The sequence below is a fragment of the Phragmites australis genome, chromosome 13, assembly GCF_958298935.1.
Source record: "Phragmites australis chromosome 13, lpPhrAust1.1, whole genome shotgun sequence".
Lineage (NCBI taxonomy): Eukaryota > Viridiplantae > Streptophyta > Magnoliopsida > Poales > Poaceae > Phragmites > Phragmites australis.
The window spans coordinates 16,633,762-16,649,638 of NC_084933.1; the positions used below are offsets into that span (position 1 = coordinate 16,633,762).

At 41.0% G+C, this 15,877-nt stretch overlaps 2 protein-coding genes across 2 annotated transcripts; both read right to left on the reverse strand.

Moving 5' to 3' along the window:
- Positions 1-2,779: 2,779 nt before the first annotated feature.
- Positions 2,780-6,581, reverse strand: LOC133889313 (small ribosomal subunit protein uS11y). Its single transcript, XM_062329831.1, has 6 exons — positions 6,422-6,581; positions 6,212-6,334; positions 6,054-6,099; positions 4,008-4,093; positions 3,805-3,934; positions 2,780-3,007 (listed from the first exon to the last, which is right to left on the reverse strand). The coding sequence occupies exons 1-6, from the start codon at positions 6,422-6,424 to the stop codon at positions 2,940-2,942; spliced, it is 456 nt and encodes a 151-aa protein (XP_062185815.1). The 5' UTR covers positions 6,425-6,581; the 3' UTR covers positions 2,780-2,939.
- Positions 6,582-7,320: 739 nt separating this feature from the next.
- LOC133888224 (putative hydrolase C777.06c) lies at positions 7,321-10,813 on the reverse strand. Its single transcript, XM_062328382.1, has 10 exons — positions 10,447-10,813; positions 10,121-10,256; positions 9,869-9,996; positions 9,616-9,763; positions 9,423-9,528; positions 8,595-8,662; positions 8,429-8,467; positions 7,903-8,012; positions 7,758-7,819; positions 7,321-7,673 (listed from the first exon to the last, which is right to left on the reverse strand). Exons 1-9 carry the CDS (start codon positions 10,635-10,637, stop codon positions 7,762-7,764), a joined length of 984 nt encoding a protein of 327 aa, XP_062184366.1. The 5' UTR covers positions 10,638-10,813; the 3' UTR covers positions 7,321-7,673; positions 7,758-7,761.
- Positions 10,814-15,877: the final 5,064 nt, after the last annotated feature.

Genomic DNA, 15,877 nt, shown 5'->3' on the forward strand with positions numbered 1-15,877 from the left:
ATATTACTAACAGTGATATCTCATATAGTGGATGAGGATGACATGCAAGTCCACTGTAATGTAGCTCATCAACTGGACAGTGGAACACATTCGTAGTCCAGTGCGTTTTCTTTATCTCTTTTTCCAGTACTACTCACGAGGACAAACTGGATGTTGCCAAGCGTATAGCCCACTGTACAAGTGCCTTATTCTTGAACTTTAACTTCGCTGCTACGTCTTCCCATATATGTGCACGAGTCTTATCTTGGCCTGATCTTGACAACGTTTTCAGTTGCTTCTTAATTATCCCATCGGCCTAACTACTGCAGTTGTGCAGTACAAGGGGATTTCCTTTTCATTCTTTTCTGAGAAAAGTATTGCAATCCTTGATGGAAGTTGCTAGTCCACTCGAAGGCCGTGCATGCACTCATCCTACCTTAGTAGTACTTTGGGAACAATGTACATCAATCGGTGCATCAAATGAGGGGAAATACTTCTGGACCATGCTACTGAGAAAAGTAAAATTGTTGTCGGGCCTGCACCTACCTAGATTGCTTAGTTTAACCAGTGCAAACAAAGCTTCTGGACCATGCTACTGAGAAAAGTAAAATTGTTGTCGGGCCTGCACCTACCTAGACTGCTTAGTTTAACCAGTGCAAACAAAGCCTTGATATTGTGGGCATTTTTAATGGAGCAGAAGCTAGCTAGCTTGAAAAGAGCCCACCGGGCCTTGCATTTTTTCCATGCACTTTTACCTTTTTAATCTATCTACCTAGTATCTTAATATTTGAGTACAAAAGAGCCTCCACTTCACTCTTAAAACTACGAAATTACCATATTAATCAGAAAAAAAATAATCTATATCACTTATTGTTATGAACATAAAAGATATGCATCATTGATTGTTATGATCATCTAATGGTCTATATTAAACCAAAGAGTCTATATAAATTTAAAAATATGAAGAAAAAAAATAGTGATTTGATTTCTATGCAAATTGGGAAACAAAATACCAAAACAAATTATTTACTTTAGCAAAATAAAGTTAAAAGGAGCCACCTCCTTTCTCTTAATGCCAAGAAATTATAACGGTCCAGATTATAACGGTGCAGATCAATCTGTATCCCCCACAATCAATTACGAACACAACTCTAGATTTGGTCTAAAAAGCAAGATGACATATTGGTATGAGACTAGGCCTAAATCTACCTAATTCCTAGATTGTAGCAAGGCATGATATGGTGCACATGTCTTTATTGGACTTAATTCTAGTCGTGGGTCTCAGAGACTCGATTGAAGTTTGGAGTCCTGGTCGTAACTTGGAAAGTTCATTCGTGCGGTGTGATAGGAGTAGTCAGATTTTGAGTCGAAGTCGGATCGTGGGATGTCATGATTCAGTTTAGGATTCAGAATTAGCAGGTTGCTATAAATATGAGTTGTAATCTCTAGTTTCTATAAGTAAGACACAGAGCATCAGGGACAGGATAGTGATACGGATATGATCCAGAACTATTCTTCATACCATAGTTGCTGGAATAACTTCCACTATCTTATGATCTATCATGCCCACCCTGTATGACATGCCAAATTGCCCCCATGCTGCCACACCATATTTCTATCCGCCATCGATTAGTTTGTATTGTATCTGTTGGAAGAAAAAAAAACTCAATAGTTAACCTACTAATAATTATATTCATGCATGTTAAATTGATAAATATGTGTTGTCATGTTGCTAGTCATGCATAAATATTTTAAAAAACAATTAACTTGATCGAATATTAACCACATTTGCAAGTATAAGATAACAACTGTGCGCATCGAGCTAAAAACCGCCACAATAGGGTCAATAACCGAGCGAATCAACCACTAAATCGTCATAATCGATCACACAATGAACTACCGCCCTACTAATAACGATTACCGAACATATGACACGAAAAATCGCTAATAAATGATCGATAACCGAGCAAACCAAACACTAAATCGTCCTAATCGACCGCACAACAAACTACCGACCACCTCAGCACGATTACCGAATGAATAACACGAGAAATCGCAAGTAAAACTGCGGCTACCGAACAAGAATCTTCGAAAATCGCTCAGCATCAGGGACTCTGTGCTGCTCTTCGAAGGCAAACGGTAACCGCTGAGATGCGGTCGGTTACCGATGTTGTTCACTAGAGAATCGCAACTTCGACGCCGGATTTCCGTCGGAGTGACGCGGATTTGACTAGCCAGGCGACTGCCCTTATCCCTTTCAGCTGGACCGAAATGTTCCGATTTCACTATGCATTCGATCCGTTTCAGCCTTTTACTTTTTTCGACCTTTTTACCAACCATCGAACTTTGATCAACTATGTCATGATACAAACGACATGTTTTTTGAAAATTCTTTTCACAGAGTCAAAGAATTACCTCTAGTTTTTATAAAAAAAAATTATATATTTTTTTAAAAAATTCAAAATTGATTTGAATTTTTATAAAATTCAAATTTGGTTACCGAAAGCATTACAAAACCGAGCCGACCAAGAGGGGCAGTTACCGCACATTTCGAACGGTAGCCGACTCATTTTTGAACCCTGGCTGTACCATGCAGTATTTCAAAATCCCAGGAACCTAGGATCTAAACAGAAAAGATCCCACTAGTGCACGACCTAGTGGTTGAATCAACTGTGTATGCATCTCACAAAAAAGAAACAAAAAGTGCATGTGGTTTGAAAACGGCCACGGCATCATTTCAGGACAAATGCCGTCAAAATTGCGAAATGATGATAAAGATAACTTGCGGTGTAGCAATCACTTTGTCAAGAAGAAAAACAGGCCATCCATGCTATAACGACAACACAACATAGCTCAAAATTTATAAATCCACGAAATCCGATGCTAACATCATAAACAAGATACAAGTTGCACAACCAGGTTTGATATCGGTATTTCTCAAACAGCGAAAATGACAGAAATCACAGCCTCCTTCCTCTTCTACCACCCTTTCTACGAGTGCTGTCAGTCGGAACTGGAGTCACGTCCTCTGTTCAACAAGCAGAAAACAGCAAAAGTGTTAAATCTTTGGTGGAAATAATATAGAGAAATGGGCATTTCAAGTCAATGAACGTTTGTATAACTTGCCAGGTTAAATGGCTTAAAGCTACACAAGGGATGCCGAAACCTCAAGGAGTGCATCCACAGACTACACAAGGAACGCCCAACCTCAAGGAGTGCAACCACAGACTACACAAGGAACGCCACAAATCCTAGTCTGACCGCCAAGCATACTTCAAAGAATTCAAATGGTTTAAAAACTATAATAGTAACTCCACACAAAACCAAACTTATAGGGTGTGTTTGGTTGTCCACATGAGGTTTTGTAGAGCTACATCGTATATCCTGGATGAGTGGAAGCAGGCTAAGGGGATCCGTATTCTGGAAAAGAAGTGTGTTTGGTTGGTTGGATGAGCGGATGTAGGTTGAAATTAAGTTTGCGTTTGGTAGGCTGAATCTGAAACTGCATCCGGCGAGCCAGGACGGCAGCTACGGCCGAATCGGACGCACGTGCGGATGCAGCATCCGACCGTATGCCTGCACCCGCACGTGCAAGGCTGCTCTGGTCATCCGCCCATCCAAACGTCCATCTCAATCATCCTATACGCCAAACGTTGCACGCGCGGATGCACGCATCCAAACACCCCCATAATGATAATGTATCGCTCAATCAAATAGTGCAATCAATTTTCACTTTGCAAACAAACAGAAAGAAATGATGAACTAACAGTAAGTGCAGATAAACTACTCAAGAGCATTGAGACAAAAAAAGGATCATAGGCTTACCAATACGTCCAATCTTCATCCCAGAACGGGCAAGAGCTCTAAGAGCAGATTGAGCACCAGGACCTGGAGTTTTTGTTTTGTTTCCACCTGTAGCGCGGAGCTTAATATGCAGAGCAGTAATTCCAAGCTCCTAAAGAGGGCAGTCGCACAGTAAATATCAACTAACAGTTGACAAATCAATGTTTGAACAAGTAGCACAGTACCTTGCATCTTTGTGCAACATCCTGGGCTGCAAGCATGGCTGCATAGGGGGATGACTCATCACGGTCAGCTTTGACCTTCATCCCACCTGCAAAACAAAATCATGCAGGTAGTGAACATCACAGAAGTCGACAAAAGAAATTTGTGTAAAGACAGACACAGTTAATCTTATTGAACTCAAAAGTCAATGTGATTTGTGAAATGCAACCACAGAAAGATGATCTTGAAAACACAGAGGACAGACATAGCTGAGTATAAAAGCTACAAAGACGTACAAGTAACAGGTGCTGAGTGTATTAAATCAGTCGTTCACATAATCTGGTTGCTGACCTAGTGAAAGGAACTAATCAGGTGGCTGCTATCTGGTTACTGACCTAGTTAAAGACACTGATGAGGTAGCTCAAATAATAGTCACTTCGTCAACAATCATCAATTAAAATGTGCATACAGCCATACATGATCCTAAGAAACTATAATCATTCTCCTGCTACGTTCCAATAGAAGCATTCCTCTATAATACCATTTGCTGGGGACCATTAAAGCAACAAGGAGGTGGACAAAACTGGACAGCTGAGATCTAAAATTTTCAAATAGAAGGTTCCATAGAAGAACTCTCTGGTCTGTCTTATGTATCTTGTGTAGCAATGACTCAGACAAGCTCCCACACAACAAAAGGAAGGCACAATCTTAAGGACCATGCTTACAAAGAAAAATGACAACCTCCAGAGTCAAACAGCAATTGGGAGGGCCAGTGCTGGTGAGGTCAACAGACTTGGGAAGAGCTATAATTGCTCCATCAACATGAACGTCGAGGGCAAGAGGTGAAGGCAGGGAAGCCTCCGAGAGTTCATTGCTGGGTAACAGTGGGTAGCCACCAGCAGAGAGACCGCTGGCACCACATAGCACCAACAGATCAGTGCAGATCCAGGCAGTTGAAAAGGGTTATAATGTTTTACTTTCTTAATGTTCCAAATTCTGATACAAGTATACAACTTGACAAATTACACATATTTTCCTGAAATTTTCTTAGAAAGCATGTTCACTTCCAAGATTCAGACGTCTCCATTTAATTTGGCAGAGAGTTGCAAGGTAATAAACTCAGCACAAGCAATGCAGAAAGCAGCTGCTCCGTACTGGTCATACACTTCAGGAAACCCAATTCCATGATGGAGACACCTGGAACTGAAAGAGGAAGAGAAGAAGTTCCAGAGAAAAACTCTCTGGTCCCTCGTCGTCAATTTTGCATGGCTATGACTCGACACGCTCCCACAAAACAAAGGGAGGCGATCTTAAGGGCCATGCTTGCAACGCAAATTCTTAAGCTCAGTAACCAAACAACAAGCTTAAATATTTACAATCCCAAATAGGCAAATATATTAACATTAGTCTTCTGTTGTTATACATCAACTAACCTATCATGTAACAAAGTATGCCAGATGCTTGTAACAAGAAACATCACAAGTGTCAATGAAGAACTGTAAGGAAGGACCATGCTTGGTAACATACCCAATATACCAAACAACTCGCAATAAATATCTAGGCCAAACACCAACTTATCTGTATAATTGTTAGTAAACTTAAACCCTAACCTCAAGTCAAGTGAATGGCTTTCCAGGGTCAACACTTAATAGGTCAATAAGAACTCCAAACGAACTCCAACTGAATAGCTACGTCTTAACAAAATACTATGCTACCTGATTTGCCTTAAAAGGTACAAGTTCAAGAAAGTGTTTTAAGATATAATCCTATGCCAAGTTAAAGAGAAATAGAGAATTATAATGTTCCAAAGCCAGCAAAGCAACTTAATTCTAAACGACAATGAGCTATCTCTACAGAACATGGTACAGTCGTAGTGGTATATGTATATCAGCATGATCAGCACATTAAGATCCCACTTGCACAAATAGCATTAAAAAACAATACGAGTACTACATACTCGAACTACAATGAGAAAAATCTACAGTTGTTTTACACACAACCAACAAAATTGGATCATAACGACACCAACAATATGGCAAGAATGAGTGTTCTCAAAGGAGGGTAATTACCAGTGATGCGGACGAGCGTCTCCCTCCCGGACAGATCCGTGACATGCTGCAAGAACGAAAACGAACAAAACACTGTCTCAGTACCGAGCAGCACGCCGCGCCTAGAACAGCAAGAACCAGGAAGCACGAAGAAGGATGTGGAGTTGTCGGGATCTCACGATGAAGGTATCGTTGAAGGAGGCGAAGATGCGCGCGACGCCGAAGACGTACTCGCCCTCGCGGACGGCGGGGCCGAGCGTCACGTTCTCCTCCTTGGGTTCCCGCGTCTTCTTCCTCCCGGACTGCGCACGCAGAGCACGGCCAGGACGGGTCAGCACAGAAGGAAAACCGGTGCGTAGCTAACGAAGAAAAAAGAGGAGGGGCATTACCATGGCTGCGTCTGCGCGCTCGGCGGCGGCGGCGGCGGGGAGAAGGAGGAGAGGAAGAAGGCTAGGGTTCGGAGGGGGGAGGCGAGGAGCGGGTGGGGTGGAGAAATGTGTAGGGATAAACCCCGGCGTGGAGTGGGCCGACGGCTGAGCGGCCTTTTTTCAGAGAGAAGGCTTGGTTGGTTGTATGTAGGCCCACGGTCCTAGTGGGCCAATTACTTCGACGGTCTACTATGTTTGTGAGGTTATTTTGGGTATGTTTGGTAGAGGTTTGGATTCAAGAATTATTAGAGTTTGGTATTTCTAGTTTTAAAATTGTGTGAAGTTAGAACCGTGAGTATATTGAGGATATTTATTTGAGTTATTTTATTCCTATTTTAGATTAAAAATAGTAACTTAAATAATTTTATTATAGCCAATAATCTCAAAGTCTGATGTAAAGTTGGAAGCTAGAGCTCTGCTAAACGATAATTTTCTTTTGGGACAATTGTAAATTTGCCACTGTTTTGAACCGTTATTCGTTATTGCAAATTTACCACTAAAAAATTACAAAAAACCATCAGAACTGTCATTCGAGTGGTATTCTTACAAAAAATAAAAAAACCAGTAGTAAATTTGCAAAAGCCCCTTTTCTTTTATTTTAACTAGGCTCATCTTTCATATCGAGAGCGCTTTTGTTTGACAATTTGAGACTAGCTGAACCTGCACCTAAGTGAAGCGAGCTAATATGTTTTTTCAGCATATTTTGAGTGTTTTCATAATTTACAACAATGTATTGTGCATCCTGGTTGGGAAAACTAGAGAGAAGAAAATGTGTTTTTGGCATCGACCCTTTCCTCCGAGGGGCACTCCAATCCAACACTTTTGCAAATGGCAACTAGACAAGTACAGAGTTGCGAGTAAGTGATACTGTAGCGTAATTATTGTTCATAAATTACTGCACTAATTTTGCTGTAACGAGGGACTTGTAACAGTTATATTTATGGCTGACTTGCCTCTTCTAAATCAGAGGATCTGATTTAGTAAAGGTCAACAACTTATCATCAGAAAAAGGCGGTACAATGAGTCCATTGAAAGCCTAGATTATATATCCTTCTCACTTGCTAATTTAGTACAGATAATCCCAGCAGAGCTAGTACGCACAATCAGGTTTGCATGCACGACAATGCAAAGCATGAAATTGTCAGTGAACTACTTGCACGGGTAGAACTTTGTTCCCAATCGAAATCAGATAGCGGAGATATGATGCTGCAATCTGCAATAATATCACTGAAACTGTTCAAAGATGCCAACAAAACAGTGTTGATGAAATACTGCATTGCGACCTACAACTGCGTACCTTATTATAAATCAATGAGTACGCGCAGGCCGTCATGAGCTAGTTGTACTGGTATTCCTTCTCTACAATCATACAGGCTTACACATTAAACAAGGCCTTTGGTGAGAAAAAAGAAAAAGGTAATTGTATCAGCAACCACGCGCACCTGCGAGACCATTCTGCCAGCATCTGGTTTTCTCTGTGGTGTTCAAACTCGTGCCTCATTCCAATCAGCAGAGCTTTTTTAGGACAGATCCTCTTGATAGCATCAAGACTCTGCAAAAATTATACAATGTTGGCATGATATTGAAGAACAAATTATTGGGTTGATTTAGACATTTTGCACACATGTTTCCAGTTAATGTTGGATGAAACTAGGTAAACACCGCTTGGCAAGGGTGGAACAAGAAACAAGCTCCGCCATTTGGCTGGGCAACTGGGCTTGCTCATCCTGAGCTAGAGCCTCTATGTCTTTGAAATTTCTAAAAAAAATTGAGTGGCTTCATGGATTTATAGGCGTAGACCCCGTGTTAAAGACTTGGAAGGTGGACTCAGAGCATGAATCTTCAAGCAAATCACAAGGCACAAAAATCAATTGGTTTTTTTTTTCCAAAACAAACCATTTGACACTTTGTGTTAGCAATTCTGATAAAAAAATATCAAGGCAATACTAAGAGATCTTCATAAATAACCTGACTCAGAGTTAAATGGGTACTGCGAGGATGTCCTCCCTGTTCACGGAACATGAAGTTTGTATCAGGCTATCAACATATTTGACAGCATACGGAGTTTAGTTGTATGAAAGATTTATCAAAGATGTTTTTTTTCTCAGATGGCAAGCATGTAGCATAGGCTTACCACCCCGTGCAAACCGTTTGCTTCTAGTATAAGAAGATCAATTTGTCCAGCGCCAGACTTCGAAATTGCTGCAGACAAAGATTACATCAGTTTGTTCCAGTAACATGGAGCAATCAAACAGAAATCAAGAGAATCCAACTACAAAAATTAGCTAGAAATGTTGTCGTGTGGGTCAGTGATATTTGATTGCTGACATGATACTAATAGTCTGTTTGTTTCGGCTTATAGACTGGATTATACAAACAGAAATCGCAGTCTGCAAGTTGAAACAAACAGGATGGATTATAAAAGTTGGATTGTACAATCTAGCCCTCAGATTATAATAATTTAGCAATTCACCTTCCATTTGCTTCTACAGATTATATAATTCAACATTTACAATTCAATTTTTTACAATTCATAATCCACAGCTGAAACAAACAAACCCTAAAACTCTGATCTTGAGAAAAAGATTGAAAAGTATCACTGATGAAATTGATCGGCTAAAATCACTAGAGTTCCTGTGTAAACTTAGTCGATTTTCAAGATTCCACAGATAATATTTGATATAGAGGATTAGCAATAACAGTTAGATGAACAACCTACACTGTCTTGATCTTCTGCATTTCCCAAATAAAGTCGAGAATTCTGAATGCAAGTTTAATGGATCAATATCATCTTATTTCCTCATGACATAACCATTACACACATTAGCTTATATAAACTATCACGTTATTTCCAAATATGACAGTGAAAACTTCATGCCGCATTGATTAAAAACATTCCCATCTATAAAAACAAGCATTCTCGTTATTTGAGCAAAGAATTATGGAGGACAGAAGACCATACCATGCTCAGTGCTAGGTAGGAATCTTGAGACATCAGATAAATATGCAACTCTGGCCCTCCTCCCAAATAAGAATCCTAAACAAATATACCCCTCTCCGTGCATTACCTGAACAGATTGTAGCAAGCTAACCGCTTCAGGGGCCGGCAAACATGAAGAAGATCAAAGCAACACTTGACAACGCTGGTTCTTAACTGGCAAGGGCACAAACTGTAGCCCTGATGATGTAAATGGTTTGTTGACATCATCCTCAATTATCTTCCAGTCGAGTAGCGCGCCGCGGGCATCTTCATCACCATCCTCCTGCTTCCGCTCCACCAAGTAGGGGAATCTTGCTGCAATACTGTAAAATTGGCGGCTGGTATTATTTGATACGTTGTGTTGATGGCTAAAGCAATACGGTTATTCAGATGTTAATTCCTTAGGAACATTAGGACTTAGGATGAACCTGTCCATTGTGAATTGGGTGAGAAAAATAGGAATTTGGTCAGCATCATTTTCACCATTACTTGGCTGCACTACCCAAATATCATCAAGGCCTAAGATAGCATCCGCGTGGTCATGAGTCAGAATGATCTGCACTGCACAGAACCATCTTAGTCATGACATCCGTATGGATTGATCATCAGGGGATTGGATGATTAAAAGTGAGCATCAGTTTTTTTAACAAAAAAGAGAGAATGCAGCATCAAGATCTCACCGCATCAACGGAAGGCACTTTGTGGTGGACAAACCACCGGAGAACTTGTTCTCTGAAGGTCTTGCCGACATCGATTAGAGTGTACTTGTGGGTTCCGTCGTTATGGCAATAATCTATCAAGAGGGAGGTGTTCAACCTGAAAGCAAACATGCATGTTGTCACATAAGCACTGGCAAGTCCTAGCTTATTTGGTAGGGAATCTGATAATAAGCAATTAATTTTCTAATCCTAGATTCCCTGACTGTTTGTTCTAGAAATATACAACTTTTCCCAAATGGATTGATTCACGCTGATAGTTGATTGAAGCTGAAGGGCGGCTGACTCACCTGTAGTTGGGGTTTCGGTCCGGCGGCAGGGAGAGGGCCGTGGAGCAGACGGCGCAGGGCGGCGTGGAGGGCTTGATGAGGCACCGTGTGTCGGGGAGCGCGCCGGAGCAACCCGTGCCCAAGAAGATGAGCGACGACGATGCAGCCGCCGCGGTGCCGCTGGTCGGGGTCGTGGCCGGATCAGGCTCCATCGCGGGATCGATTCTTGGTTGGTTCTCGCAGGGAAGAGCTTTTGGTTGGTGCTGTCTTGGACTCTTGGTTGGTTCTGCTGTTTGTTTATTGATGGTGCCGGCCCGGGGCGGGAAGTCTTCTGTTTCCTCGCATTTGATATTGACCTCGGGAGGTCTTTGCGACTGACTTTGAGTAACCTTTTTCTTACGCGCACGGTGAAATGCACGTAGCCAAGAGTGAATAATTGATTACTCAGCACACCAAGCTATCGTCATCGCCTCATTGGGCTCAGTCTGCTCTGTGCATCCGTGGTTATGCTTGGCCTTAATCTAGTTGAGCTTTGTACAAGACCATCAGCGGCGGAGAAGAAAGTAAAACTAGGAGGCTCATCTCCTCTTCTCCCTCCTCCAGCCCTCATCTCTCTTCTCTCCATGGAGCACCAGAGGATAGGAGGCTTGAGCCCCTTGGTATCCATAGAAGAATCTTCTTAAGAACATGAATAAGGAGATAATCACTGCTCAGCCGAATGAAAATGAATATAGATGATGAAATCACTGAAAGCTGAACTTGGTGTAGCACGAAATAAGCTGGATTAACGAGGAAAATTTTTAAAAATATATATTAAAAAACTGACAGCCGTGGGATTTGAACCTACAGTCCTTTCGAACCAGAGTCTAGTCCTACTTATTTTCTACTTTTACTACTGTGAGAAGTCAGAACAAACGAGATTTGAGAAACTAAAGTTGAGAGACACTTTTATACTGAGAAGCGAAAAAAATAAACTAAAGTTAAGAAACTCGTTGAGAGACACTTTTATACTGAGAAGCGAAAAAAAGCTTTTCAGATAAATTAAAAACACAGCTTTTAAAAAAATAAAAAACAGAAACTCAAACAAACAAACCTAAATCTGACGTCTTAGACCACTCGGCCAAACTTTCGTTTTTATACAATTTCGCATAAGAACTAGCATAGCCTCATGATTATAGTTTTCTGCCGTAAAGAATGTCAGCTAACCTAATATAGCCTCATGATTATGGTTTTCTGCCGTAAAGTACAAGACAGAATCTGTTCCGATTATTCAACGTCCCTTCCAATAATTGCCTAAACCAGGTCTTGTAAGTTGTAACCTGACGCGATTAACAATCGAGTACATCTCAAAACCTTGTTAGTTGGTAGGTGGCACGAGCAGGATTTGCACAAGATCTGCACGGCAAAATGCATCACAGCTATCAGCCACCTGCCGTATGTGTAGCGCTAAGGCCAACTCTAACCGAGTCAGCATCCACCTGGCAAATTACTGTGCCGCAGGAAATGCCGATCCGTTCAGCCAGCAACAGTCTCCAACGGAGACTCTATCTAGTGCTACAGCACACATACAGGGAAGCCAGTTGGACAGAGGAGACGATAAATTTATAGTCGGAAACAGACTCGTAATACTGTTCATAAGAGTATGGTTGTGAGTCCGATTAAAGGAAAGGAGGAGAGTAATGAAAAATATGAAATAAGGTAGCTGTTGGAGATAAAAAAATAAGAGATGTTGTAATAATGTTATAGGAAATAAATTTTTAGAGTATCTGTTAGAGATAGCCTAAAGTGTTGACGAGCTGGGATATTTGCAGTGCAGCTTGACGTTGATGTGTCTAGATCCTGCAGCCAGCCGCTGTTTTAGAACCATGTGATCACAAATCTAGAGTCAGATCTCTCTTTCTTCCTCCTTGTCTATATTTCTCTTTTATGTCAAAAAATTAAAGAGGAGGCTTGAGGACTCCGAGTTGCGCTGGGGTTTAGCCCCTTCTACCTCATGGTGAATCCGCCCCTGCATGCGATGTTTTTTTTTTTTTCGCGATGAAGCATGTGATGTTTGTTTAATCCAGCACTTAAGTCCGTCATCCACATGATTGAGACAAGCTAATGATAGAGGTTAGCACGAAAGGCTACGCATGCCCGAGATCGTATTAGGTGAGCTATTGGCTTGATCAACCACCTGCTTAAAATGCAATGATTGGAATATATTGCCTTTGGCCTTCACACATCAGGCTCCAGATTGCACCCGACCGATCGAAGCATTATTACTTGCGATTTTTCGTTCGGGAAACGACATGATTCTGCTGTTAATGTCATATGCAATTCAACATAAGGCGTAGAAGGCTTTAGTCGACGAGGCACGTCTACGTATATTTCGATGCAATCTCTTTCGCATTCTCGATGGTCTCTCTCGCTTATAATGCAAGGCATTGTCGTGTTACTTGGGTCCGGACCTGGCGTGATGCAGCTCAGAATGACGTGACTCGTATTGTACCCGACAAGGCCTGCGAGACAAAGAATAATCAGTACTAACATGCGTGTCGCTGTTATGCAACCACGTACCTTGCAAAATACGTATTTTGTTTTGAAAGTCATTAATTTTTTTTATAATATGTTGTCAGTTATAAAATCAACATCATATTAAAAGTATTTTAAAATACAAATTTATTGAAGGAATTTTTGCATACTAAACATGTATATAATTTGACTAATTGTCGACCAAAAGCTTTGAAGCTTGTCTTTTTCGAAAAAAAATACACCTCACATTCTTAAACAGAGGAAATACTTAACAATGTTTCGATGGTTAGCACTTGAGAATCAACATGATGTGATACTAAATATGTAGGTCCGGTGTCAACATGATATGATTTTAAGGTCATCTCCAACAGATACTTTAAAAATTCGTTCCCTATAACACTATTACATCATCCCCTAACACTATTATAGTATTTTTTTTATTTTTCTCATCTCCAGCAGGTACCTATTTCTTATATTTTATTACTTACTATCTCTCATCGGACCCACAGTTATCTTCTATTCACACAACCACATAGTAATACAGCCTCCTCCCTTCTCCCGCATTTTTGCCTCCTCCCGATTCCCTGTAGCAATAGAAAAGGTGTATGCTGGAGGCGTTTTCTGGACGCTCGCTCACCGTATCCATCCTTGTAGCGGTCGATTCCTCCTCTGTTGGAGACGATCTAAATATGCAGATCCGGTGTAAGCGTTTAGCCGTTTACTATGATGAACTCCTTATGTCTCTGGCCACTTCGCTGTGGAAAGGAACTTAATTGCGTGAAATTCTATGGGAAACTAGTGTAGTTAGAAATCTTTTGGCTCGTTTAATTTGTTGCTCTGACTTGTATTTGGAGCTTCTCTTTTGTATGTAAAGGAATGTAACACATGGAAGACCTTCCTCGTAATTGTGTGCATATAAAGTTATAAACCAGCTGCGCTATAATAGTTCAAAGAAAAACAGCTGCGCTGTAATTAACACAGGTGCATGGCAAATCGAACGCTTCTCCAGAGTGCTGCGACCGGACGACCTCTGCCGTTCGATGGCGGGATATCACATTTTCACCGCGCTACGCAACGAATAGAAGGGCGCCGCCTGTCAGGCAAACGTCAGTGGAAAAAGTGAGCCCAGACATACGGTGACGGCCGGGTCCCCGAAGAAAACCTTGTCGCGGGCTACACTACACGTGCGCGTGTACAGTGTCCGGATGCCCAGGGGTCCAGGACTCGGGAGGCAGGGGACCGACTCAGCTCGATCTGTTAGCTACAGTAATATTAGAGCTACAGTAAAACATCTATATTCCTCTAAACTAACAAAAATGAGCCAGGACCTATGCCACTGCTTCTATAGAGCTGGGTCCGCTCCTGGTCTCTGCTCTGAGTCCATACGGTGGTATCGCCGTTCCAGGTCTGAAAATAAATTTTATAAGATTTGATCTTATGAAAGATTTTTTATAATATATATTATTTTCAATTTAGTTATTAAGATTATGTGATAAATAACTTAAATAAATTTTACAAAATATTTTTTAATAGAATCATATAAAATCTGCTTCTTCGAAGCCCATCGAACGGCAGAGGTTGTCCGGTCGCGGCGCGGCCAGCCCCAGCGAGTCCGAAAGGTCGCCGCGAATATTTAGGATCGCATATTTAGGATCGCACACCGACGGGGCCCCCGAACAGCGAGGCATGACGCGGCCTCGGTAGAGTGCGGGAGCAAGTGAATGGGACCTGGGAGAAAAGATTGGATCCAGCGTATTTTATCCGCGGAGGTAGTGTTATGTCCACCCAATTGTATATCCCGCCATCGTTTCCTTCTGTTCCCGGCTTCCCTGGGTTTGAGATGAGACCAACCGATAGCATTTATGTCGTCACTTGTGTTCTCGGTAGCTACAACTTGAAGACTGTGTCAAAGCCATTGACTTTTTAGTTGAGAACCTCATCTCTCCTTTAAAAAGCAAGCCTAATTTGACGTTAAATGGCTCAACCCTTATTTGTGGTCGACTGTTGTTAGCATGTTTGTAGAAAAACCGTTTGAATCTTAATCGGGCCAAAACTACACAAATAGTTTAATGTCCTTTTCAACCTCAATTTTGACTACCCTTAGATCTTCTAAGCATTAAAAAAAGGTTATTGTATTTAGCATGCTAGACTGGTTCGCATTCGCATAAACTAAGTTACATATATCATTGCATATGATATAGTTGATTCTTATATATAAAGAACATTATTTACGGCTTTTGACAGAAACTTTTATATCTACTTAAAAAAGTTCACCAATAATCTTTTATTTTTCAAACACAGACCGCCAAGTGCTCGTCCTGCTATCTACATTCCACGATTACCACTACCTACCAAATTTTGGATCAGAACGCAGAAACAGAATTAGAAAGCAAATTCTATAGAATTATATTCAGAAAAATTCTCGTAAAACTCTATCCATACCATACATACCGTGATTCAATGACTAAAGTGAAAAATAAAGATTCTTATAAGACTCTATCCATACCATATATACTGTGATTTAATGATTAAATTGAAAATAAGAGAGTGAAAATAGTTATATATAGAAAGTTACCGATCTTATAAAATTTACGCATGGGCACCCGCACACCTGACGAATTCAACGGCCACCTCCAAATCTTCCCCGTCCGTACCCACCACGCCCTGCACCTGCATACGTGCCGAGTCGAGGAACCGATCGCATTCGCGTAAACTACGTTACATATATAATTATATATGGTATAGTTGATTCTTATACATAAAGAACATTACTTACGGCTTTTGTTAGAAACTTTTATATCTATTTAAAAAAGTTCACCAATAATCTTTTATTTTCCAAACACTCCACATTTTGGATCCGTCCTGCGCAGAAACAAATTTAGAAAACGAATTCTATAGAATTCTATCAAAAACATTCTCATAAGAGTCCATCCATACT